This window comes from Dunckerocampus dactyliophorus, chromosome 11 (assembly GCF_027744805.1).
Source record: "Dunckerocampus dactyliophorus isolate RoL2022-P2 chromosome 11, RoL_Ddac_1.1, whole genome shotgun sequence".
NCBI classification, from domain to species: Eukaryota; Metazoa; Chordata; class Actinopteri; order Syngnathiformes; family Syngnathidae; genus Dunckerocampus; species Dunckerocampus dactyliophorus.
The window spans coordinates 15,788,505-15,799,553 of NC_072829.1; the positions used below are offsets into that span (position 1 = coordinate 15,788,505).

At 40.8% G+C, this 11,049-nt stretch overlaps 1 protein-coding gene across 5 annotated transcripts in view; it reads left to right on the forward strand.

The window, feature by feature from the left end:
* The window catches only part of uvssa (UV-stimulated scaffold protein A), a 42,741-nt gene that overhangs the window by 23,065 nt on the left and 8,627 nt on the right, over positions 1 to 11,049 (forward strand). For all 5 annotated transcript variants that reach the window (XR_008572934.1, XR_008572933.1, XR_008572935.1 and 2 more), the window contains 5 exons: positions 1,430 to 1,628; positions 2,899 to 3,027; positions 3,106 to 3,289; positions 4,083 to 4,191; positions 10,424 to 10,601. Coding sequence is in view for 2 of the 5 variants with exons in the window: in XM_054792543.1 (XP_054648518.1) it covers positions 1,430 to 1,628; positions 2,899 to 3,027; positions 3,106 to 3,289; positions 4,083 to 4,191; positions 10,424 to 10,601 (799 nt within the window). In the remaining 3 variants the exon portion in view is untranslated. The remainder of the gene's footprint in view (positions 1 to 1,429; positions 1,629 to 2,898; positions 3,028 to 3,105; positions 3,290 to 4,082; positions 4,192 to 10,423; positions 10,602 to 11,049) is intronic.

Consider the following 11,049-nt stretch of genomic DNA (forward strand, 5'->3'; position numbering starts at 1 on the left):
TCGCAATACGTCGTTGAGGTTAGACATGACAGTGATTTTAAATTCCCTGAGGGGGATGTAGACTCCAGAAATTGTAGACCCCACAAAAATTCTTATCCCACTGGTGTCCATGAAGGCACAGGCCAATCCTAAACCCAATTGAAGGCTGTCAGTGATCCAGACTGCAGCCCAATAACCACAGGACTACATCTGCAAGAACGGCTTAAAGATGGAGTTCAGATTGTGCAATTCCATCATTTTGGAGCAATGTTGTCCTGTTGAAACAGCAAACATCACTGCATAGACTGGGGCCCTCAGTCAAGACAGATGCTCGCTGCCCTCATAACCCTCAACATCCTCTAAGGCAGTGGACACCCTCCTTTTTGAGTGCCAGATCGCTGGGCTCGACCGTGAACCTAAGCAAGATCTACCCCCACTACACTCTGATACATTTATACGTGTATACAGTATATACATACACATTTTTGTAGAAAGTTTTTTTTTAAGTGATACATATTTAAACGCACAGCTTTGTGTTTGTTGTCATTGGTTGTTAGAGTCAACAGTTCCGCCTTTTCTCATTGTGCCTTTTGTACTATTGGCGTGCATTGGCACATCCGGATAGACTTTGGAGGCCAAATTCACGGCGAGGTGCGTGCCTGAAGAGTGGTGAGGCGTACGGGGATGTTGAGTGGTCAAAATGCGTGTCTGTTGGTCACTGGCGCTGAGGGAGGGACACAGATGTGATAAGGCAATTATTTTTCCCTACTATTTATGCCATTGTAGTGGAGAGCTGCGACTGTATGTTATTTAAGTGAATTCGCTGCAGCACCTCATCCACGCAGCTGCTCCGGTCAGAGAGCCAGGCGCAATGGAACGTTTGATGGGCTTTATTAATACACAATTCAGATTTTCATCCAGCTGGCTGATTTGATGTTGATACAATGTCTGATAAATTGTCTGGTGTCTTTTGTCACCAACACAGACAGACATAAACATATAATGTACGCTCATTTCAATAGCAGCTGCCCAGATGGCTCAAAGGTGCCATTGCTCCTAAGAAGGACACTTAGCTGCCCTGCAAAACTTGAAGTCAGCCCTGAACAGTGCCTGTATTAAATATACACGTATAATTAGGGAATTTACCACAGCAACAAACTGGGTAAGTCCCAAAGATAGACTGGTCAATTGCGATTGACGGATTGGCGACCCCTGCTCTAAAGAAGTAAAATCACTGTCATACTGCCGCTACCTTCAGCGTCCTGCCACAGTCAGACAGAAAGCTTTTTGCCAATGCCCCCAGGAGGTCATGACAGTGTGAATGATGACAGAAAATGATTTTGACTGTGAGACTGTGGTCTTAAATGTTTGATCAACTGATTGCAGCTAATTAGCACAAATTATTGTAAATCCTTATGCCCTGTTGAACTTTAGCTTTTTTTGTTGCTAGGTTTGAATCCTTCCACATCCACCCCAGCATTGGCTGTCACAAAAAGAACTCCTGTCCAAAGACCTTCCACTCCACCCCTAGCTTCATCCTCTTACTCCAGGAGGCTAAAAAGACTCGAAGAAGAAGAGGGTGATCCAACTTGTGCGGCTGCAACATTAAACGTCCTTCGAAAAGACCTTCGTCTTACTGCCATATCCAGGTAAAAAAAAAACAAAACTTGCCATCGTTCTACCTATAGTCTTATATACAGTGGTGTGAAAAGTGTTTGCCCTCTTCTGATTATTAAAGGAGAAAAAAAAATCCAAACCTACATGGTCCTGTGTCAAAAAGTGATTGCCGCGCTGTTAAAACATAACTTAAGAGATTGAGATCTATCAGTCTGGAAAAGGTTATAAAGCCCTTTCTAAAGCTTTGGCACTCCAGCGAACCCCTGTGAGAGCCATTATCCACAAATGGCGAAAACATGGAACAGTGGTGACCCTTCCCAGGAGTGGCAGGCCAACCAAAATTACCCCCGCGACAACTCATCCAAGAGACCCCACAACAACATTCAGAAAACTGCAGGCCTCACTTGTCTCACAGTTTAGGTCAGTGTTCATGACTCCACCATAAGAAGGACGCCGGGCAAAAACAGCCTGCGTTACAGAGTTCCAAGACCAAAACCACTGCTGAACAAAAAGAACATTAAGGCTCATCTCAATTCTGCCAGAAAACGTCTTGATGATCCCCAAGGGCTTTGGGAAAATACTCTGAGTTATGACGGGACAATAGTTTAACTTTATGGAAGGTGTGTGTCCCATTACATCTGGTGTAAAAATAATGCCCCATTTGAAGAGTTTTATTGTCATATGCACAGTAAAACAGGTAGTTATACTATGCAATGAAATTCAGACATACAAACATAATACCAACAGTAAAATATGGTGGTGGTAGTGTGATGATCTGGTTCTTTGCTGCTTCAGGACCTGGAAGACTTGTTGTGATAAATGGAACCATGAATTCTGCTGTCTACCAAAAAATCCTGAAGGAGAATGCCCGGCCATCTGTTCATAACCTCAAGCTGAAACAAACTTGGGTTCTGTAGCAGGACAATGATCAAAAACACACCAGCAAATCCACCTCTGAATGGCTGAAGAAAAACAAAATTAAGAAATTCCTGACCTGAATCCTATTGAGCCTATTCTATCCTATCCTATTGACCTTAAAAGGCGGTCCATGCTCGAATTACAACAATTCTGCAAAGATGAGTGGGCCAAAATTCTTCCACAGCGCTGTAAGAGACTCATTGCAACTTAGCACAAACCCTTGATTGCAGTTGTTGCTGCTAAGGGTGGCCCACCCAGTTATTAGGTTATGTATTGCTTTCTACAAATTATCACTGGCATGACGCTGAATGTTTTGTGAGTGCAAGGGTTTATTTGCCACTTTTATTTGCCGTCTTACTATTTTAATGAAATTTGTGTTTGCAGCAGCTCCTCTGATCCCACTTCCACTCAGTCCAACTCAGACCAAACAGCTTCAAAGGCTCCTGTGGTTCCATTTGGTTTAGATCTGTACTACTGGGGCCAGGAGCAGCCCAACTCTGGAAAGATCATCAAGTAGTGCACCTGGAACACATGCACAGACAGCATTGTATAAAATTCAGCATTCTGATCTACTTGTGTATGTAACCTTAGATTGGCCTCTCAGCACCAGTTTTGGGTTCATTCCAATGTGGAAGAGGAGGTGGAGAACAAGGAGATGCTGGCAGAGAGCAGATGCAGATACATTTCCTTCCCTGGCCAATTCACTCCTGTTAGCCATTACTGCCATGCACCGTTAGGTGATGGGAAGCTGTGTAAGAGACAGGACCGGCTTAAGGTAACACAACAAAGTAGTTTGACACATTTGATGACATCTTCATTTAAATTGCCACTTACAAGTTCCATCTTGTGCTTATCTGAGTATGGGTCATAGAAGTAGCAGTCTGCATGGAAACCCAGACCTCCTTAGCCTTCTTCATACTGCTGTTTTTTGTCGTTTTTGTCTCATATCCAGCATGATTAGATTCATTCTAAACAAACAGTCTTACCTTTTATTTGTACATGAAGTGCATGCGTCCTATCCTTCTTCAGGAAAAGCTCTGATATTTGTTGTAAACGTCCGATCACCTTCTTGTAAGCTTGGATATATTTAATCCTCCATCTTGGCAGTCAAAGTCATTTGTTCATTCAGTATATTTAATGCATTTGATGTGTTTCTAAATCTAGCTCGAACTGGTGCTGATGTCGAAAAGAAAAAAAATATACTTTATACTTGCTGTATCTGTAACTTGACGACTCATTATTAATTTCGCCTATTTGCATGGCCAGATTTGCCTCTCCAGTGCTCACACTTTCAGGTTCAAATCCCGCATCAACAGTTGACGTACTGAGTGATGTTGCCACAGTGGCAACCCATGTAGCTTGGAAACGGAACATATTCATTTTGATCACTTGCAAGTGGCAAAATTTGGACGGCAGCGCTTCATCTGATTTGGCTGAAATTTCAACGTGTACGTTGCCTTACGCCGCCTCCACCAGTTCAAGCTGGGGACTGGGCAAATCTTGTCCACTGCCGATCCCTGCCATAGAGGAGTTTTATGATTTACTCCGCTTTGTACTGTGTCCTCTAGTGCCCTTTCCATGGGCGTATCATTCCTCGAGATGAGGAGGGCCGGCCTTGTTGTCAGGAGGACCGTCAGAGAGAAGAGCAAGAGAAGAGGAAGAAAGACCACAGGAATGGTAAGTGAGCAAACAAGGAAACCAAAACATATACAAATGTTTAGGTGGATGATTGAAATGTGTGAACTTGAAAAGGGGTGATGTTATATGCAGATGTAGCTCAAGTTCCATCATTGAATATAATAAGTGATTAGTGCTTGCTGTTGGGGTGCTATAGCTATCTATTAGGGGTGTCATGAGATCTCGCGTGATTAAAAGATTAAAAGATTTCTCATTTGGAGAAAAGCTGTTTTGCCAGAACAGAGTAGCCAGACTGTGAACTATGGCATCAAATGATAATACAGCATAATATGGGAGTGGCAGTGTGCAAGGCAGGATCGGAACCGCACCTTAAGTGCTTTAAGCACTCTTTAAACCTTGCAATCCAACCTATCTTGGTGTTCCAAGTGTCAGTGAGTGACTTGTGGCTGTTTTTTCCATCCCAGCTGAACATCCGTGTTCATGTCCAAACAGAAGCTGTAGTAATTCTACGTTTGATCAGTTATTTAAGATTTGTAAGATCAAAACACGAAGATGTTCGGACTTGTTTGCACGCTTAATCACCGTTACCATTAATCACCATCAGTAATAATGGTACTGTGTTTCATTGAACTTTTCTGAAAATTAATATTAATATCTCATTTTTTCTCATTCTCGTGGACCCAATCTTAGGAATTATATAAACTATATATAATAAGTTATATTCAATCTTAGAAATTGTTGGTAAGCGTGTGTTAAAGAAAGAACCCACACAAGTCACAACTTCAAACTGACAAAACTAATAATGAATGAAGTGTTCCTGAAAATGTAAGGTCTCCTGTTATGTGGCCTTCGGGCATGTCAACAAGCACCAAACTTGCTTGTTTGCTCCACTTTTGAGAGAACTTTTGAATTACAGTTGACACTGTGATTCAAATGCAGTAATCCCTCATTTATCGCGGTTAATTGGTTCCAAACCAGACTGTGATAAGTACATTTCCAAGAAGTAGGATTCCTTATTTATTCATCAAATATTTTTGTAGTTAAGAGCATAGAAAACTTGTTTATGACTTTCTAAATATGGGTTTAACATTATTAGAGCCCTCTCGACATGAAATAACATCCCTATAGTCACGTTTACACTCGTATTACTCTATATAGATTACAATTATATTACGATTCTAATAAGAGTAAATAAGCCATTTAAGACATAAACTCCCGCTCATGTGTGCTGCTATAAAAGTGGTCCCTGGGGGAGTTGTATGGTGGGCAGACAGGAAGGGGGTTCAGAGTTGAGTTTTAGCTTGACATGGGTTACGGCCACAGCAGTAGCCTGAGATTTTATTAGGGATTTTTATTATGGATTATTGTGTCTGTTGTGAGATAATTAAAATCTGCAAGAAAAGCCTGTTGTTCCGGCAATCAAGTCTGGTGTTGGTGTGTCAGTAACATTACTGACAGCTAGTGATCAGTGTAAAGTACTACATATCACAGCGTCTTTTTATGTGTCTTCTGGATGCCTTATATTTTGTTCATTTAGCAATGTTTATGCATGAAAATGCTTAATGTAGTCAAGAAGGACATAAAATGTGCTTAAAAATCCTTTTTTTAAAATTTACTAATATTACTGTATATTAAACCCTGAAGCAGCATGATTTATTTATTAATATATTGCGAAGTGGCGAGGGACAACAGAATACTTAATCATTTATTTGATATCATGAAGTTTATTTGCTGTGACATATTTGGCATCGCCTGAAGATTGTGTGAATACAAATTTGAGAAGATGTTGGTGTAGGTGATGGACCTCATTTTTTTTAGAAAGTGTCGGTGGACCCTCCACCATTAAAAAATGTGACATGCCAGAGGACTTAACTTCTCAGTTTGACGAGGAGGAGCTCATTGCCAGCTGTGTCTCCAGCTTCAGTCGAGTTTAAATCCCCTGTAGTGACCTTCAGCGTCAGGGACTCTCCATGGTTGTGTAGGACCACACAAGCTGGGATGACAGTTCCCATTCAGCATCTCAAAAACAACTGGCTGTGACTTTTAGTGCAGAGTAGAACGCAACGCATACATTTGTGATTTTGAGGATGCTGTTGATGAAGGTTGTTTTGCAACACTACATGCTTTAAGTGTTAGGGCGTACTCATACGAAGCCAGTTGTACTGTGCCTGCATCCACTTAGCTGTTGCACCTAAAACACAGTGCGCTTTCACAGCGAAACACAAAAATCAAATGTAAGAAACACCCAAATGTCCACTAAAAAATGACTTTTCTGCAGAACTTCGTCATACAAGTACAAAGCTTGCTCCCCTCCACTCTGCTTTGTTTCAATCAAAAGTTTCTTGTCTGCTGTGATGCAGAACCTTGGATCATCGGAATGACATGTGCATCAGTGGAAAGCACAGAACTTCTAGTTTCAGAAACAGTTGGAACTCTTTTGATTGGGATTGCAAATGTTTCTAGACTTATTATAGTTTAACAATAAATAATGTTGCAAATCCAGTCACTGGCAACAGCTTCAACGTATATTCTGAAAAGTCAGGCAGGGTGGATTGAAAAGCTATGGCCTACGGACTGTATTTTGCTGATGTTTGAGTTACATGTTCCAAAGAACTGCGCAAAGCACAACTTATCTTTTCTGCAGTCTCTGAATCAGTGCATTCCTTTCAGCAACCTTTTTGATGACTGTCACTCTCTGTAGTCATTCATGACACTCTTCTAAACTACCTTCAACATTGAGAAGCTTCTCTCACAGGCAGCCTGAGTAATGGAAGGGGTCAAAACAATATACGGCAGTCAGCATCTGTAAGGTGAACTGAACTATGAGAGGATTACATGATCGGTATTGCATGACATAGACCCGGGGTGTCAAATCCATTGCAGGCCACATTGTAAAACAATATCAGTATATAAACTTTCATCATCACATAATTTTTCCATAACACATTGTTGGACAACTACTTCTGACATCATGCATCAATGGAAAAACAAGGTCAAGTCTCAACAAATGTGAGTGTTGGACATATTTAAATGTACCGTACGTTTTGATGATCATATTGCTACATGTTTTAAGATGAATGCAACTGCAAATGAAAAAATGTGACTTATAGTCCAGTGCGACTTACAGTATATACACTCCTGATCAAAATCTTAAGACTGGTTGAAAAATTGCTAGAATTTGCATTTTGCACATTTGGATCTCAATGAGGTTTTAAGTAGAGCTACAATATGCAAAAGCAAGAAGGGGGAGTGAGACAAAAAGCACTTTGAAAAAGTAATTTCTTGAAAACAACAATAAAGCTGAAATAGGCTGTTTATCACCTGACCAAAAGTTTAAGACCATCACTCAAAAAATAAGAAAAACTCTCCAAACCACAACAAAAAAATGTATCAGTAGGACTCAGTAATGAGTAGCTCCACCGTTCTTGTTAATCACTTCAAAAATTTGTTTGGGCATGCTTGATGCGAGTGTTTCCTCAATAGGATTTAAATGAGGGGAACATGCAGGATAGTCCAAAAGAGTGATGTTATTCTCCCTGAAGAAGTCCTTGGTCAAGCGAGCATTGTGAACTGCAGCGTTGTCCTGTTGAAAAACCCAGCTGTTACCACACAGACGAGGGCCCTCAGTCATGAGGGATGCCCGCTGCAACATCTGCACGTAAGCATTCGCCGTTTGACGACCCTGCACTACATGAAGCTCCAGTGTTCCACTGAATGGAAAAGAACCCCAGATCATGATGGACACCCCTCCACTGTGCCGGGTAGAAAACATCTCAGGTGGGATCTCCTTGTCATGCCAGTAAATTTGGAAGCCATCTGGACCGCCAAGGTTAAATTTTTTCTCATCAGTGAACAAAACTTTTTTCCACCTTTCAATGTCCCATGTTTGATGCTCCCTGGCAAAGTGTAAAAGGGCAGTTTTGTGGCGTTGAAGGAGACGAGGTCTTTGAATTTGTTTTTTGTTTTTTAAACCCTTTTCCCGCAGATGACGTCTGATGGTTATTGCACTGCAGTTGGCACCAGTAAGGGCCTTAATGTGGGTCGAAGACCACCCTTTGTCTTGATGGACAGGCAATCAGATCTACCGCTTGACTTTGTTCCAATCTCTCAAAAAATGTAGAATGACTGTCTTACTGCGCCCAACCTCAGCAGCAATGGCACGCTGCGAGAGGCCTTGCTTATGCAGCTCGACAATCCGACCACGTTCAAAAAGAGAAAGCTTCTTAGCTTTAGCCATCAGGAGGGCATGACAGTATCAATGCCTATGGCATATCAATGCCAATACTTTTAATCAGGTGATAAACAACCTGTTTCAGTTTTTTTTTTTTTTTTTTAAATTACAAGTTCCAAATGTTTTTTGTCTCACTCCCCCTTCTTGCTTTTGCATATTGTAGCTCTACTTAAAACCTCATTAAGTTCCAAATGTGCAAAATGCAAATTCTAGCAATTTTTAAACTGGTCTTAAGATTTTGATCAGAAGTGTATGTTTTTTGTTTCTCTTCATGACACATTCTTTGACTGATGAGACTTATACTCCGGAGCAATTTGTCGTCCGGAAAATACGGTACAGTAGTCCCTCGCCACTCTGCATTTTGAATTTTACAGCATATTAATCAAAAACGTATTCATTAATAAATCTTGCTGTTTTGTGGTTGAATACAGCGTGTTATTAGTATAAAAAATGCATGTTTTTTTTAATAAATACAACATAATAAAAGATGAGACATAAGTCATTCTCACACAGACACACACTGTCCCAGTGCTTGAATTACAAGCAACACCTAAACTAAGCAAAAGAGCCCTGATGCATTAGTGCTTGTGTGTGTGTGTGGTCTACACTACGGCTCAGACACACACTTGTCCAAACAAACACACACCCCATCTGGCTAAGGAGTGTTGAAAGAGAAATTAGCCCTGCTGCAACATTCATGTCTGAAGCCTCTTTATCCTTTTATCCTTTGTCTTTCTCACGTGTACCTCATCCTGCTTTTTCTTTGCAGCAAAACCCAAAGCCCCACATAAATAGGACGCATTCGGTTTTCTTATGTACGCGCATTTACGACCACAAAGACAAAGAAAATGTGGAAATGTGTTCATGACTTATTTGTGTTTGTACAAGCATACATGCTGTCATGTAATTTTTTTAGGCTTCTATTAAGTAACTGGATAATGTTTGGCACTTATTTGATTTGCAAATGTTCAATTGCAGTCAGGTGGAGAAGTAGGAGTATTAAATATGAATCACAGTTGTACATATTCAGTGGGGAAAATAAGTGATTGTGTCCATTAAACACACAAATGACGCCTGTCTCTTTAAGAAGTACTCCTAATCTCAACTCTTTATATGTGGATAAAAGGCACCTGTCAAACAGTCTTCACTTCAAACCTCTCCACCACCATAGGGAAATCAAAGAGCTGACCTCAAGGTTGTAGACCTGCACAAGACTGAAATGAACTACAAGAGCATGAAGTAGACAATTAGTGAAAAAGAGAGCACTATTGGTGCACGCATTGATAAATGGAAGAAATCTAAGATTACAGTTAATCACCCTCGCTCTGAAGCTCCATGCAAGATTTCATCTGGTGGGGTAAGGATAATTGTGAGAAAGGTGAGGGAGCAGCCCACAATGACAATGAAGGAGGTGGTTGAAGATGTCAAGGGTGTTGGGAGCACAGTCAGAAAGAAAAGCATTAGTAAGACACTTCGCTGTAAAGGATTGAGATCCCGCAGTGCCTGCAAGGTCTCCCTGCTCAAGGAGACAAATGTACAGACCCGTCTGAACGTTTGACAAGGAAACAACTGAATTAATCACACAAGGCTTGGGAGAAAGTGATGTGGTGACATGACATCAAAATGGATCTCCTTGCACCCATCAAGTGGACTCACACAAAAATGGCGACTATGAGTCCAACAACAGCATCCCTACTGTCAAACATGGTGAAAACATTTTGCTTTGGGGATGCACCAACTCCTCAACAACCTTTTTTATTGCCATTAAAAACTTATTTTCTTCAATCTAATACTCATTTATACACTTTACTGCATGCTTTTTTTTACATTGTGCTCTCTATGTTGAAATAATTCTACCATAAAACTGATACATGTAATATCTTTGTAAGGGGATGAAGGTACAATATCAGCAGGGGATCAAATACTTATTTTCCACACTACTGTGTATCAGGGTATTGAAAATCAGAGCAACTGGTGACATTCTTAGGACAGTTCTTTGGCCAATCAGGAAGTTTATGTGATGTTTGTTGTACATTACAGACTGGCATGATGCAGAGCTAGCTCGGGACATCGAGATGCAAACAGGAGAAAACCTCGGTTCTGACAAGATGGGCAAAAGGGGGAAAAGGAAAAAGAAGACTAAATACCCCAATCTCAGCAACCTGAAGCACAGTGCCAACACATCACGATCTCGGCTGGAGAGTCGCGTATTCAGCAAGTAGGTTCTTATTTCTTCTACAGTGGAACCTCAGTTTTTGTATACCCTGGTTTTCGTAGGATTCACTTTTCAATGAAAATCAGTGCGGAAAATGTGTCTTGGTTTCGGTACGGCCAATCAATGCCCAATAAAGCATCCGTAGGTTGGTTTCAGTCTCTGTGAAGAATGGGATAGTAGTTCTTTTACAGTTGGACACTGTAGACAGATTTCGGCCAGGAAATCATCTTTATTACGTGTGTGTGTGTGTGTTTTTGTTCATAGAAGCAACGCAAACAATGAACAACTTGTGTACAGTATGTCTCCTTTCTTCTTCTTAATAAGCACGCTGATGATGAGGGGTTCAAGCCCACTGCGTATTTCTGAGTATTAGATGAACCTGTGTTTTTTTTTTTTTGCAACATTCAAAAAACAAAAACAACAAAAAAGTTGCAATTAGCAGAACTTTGAT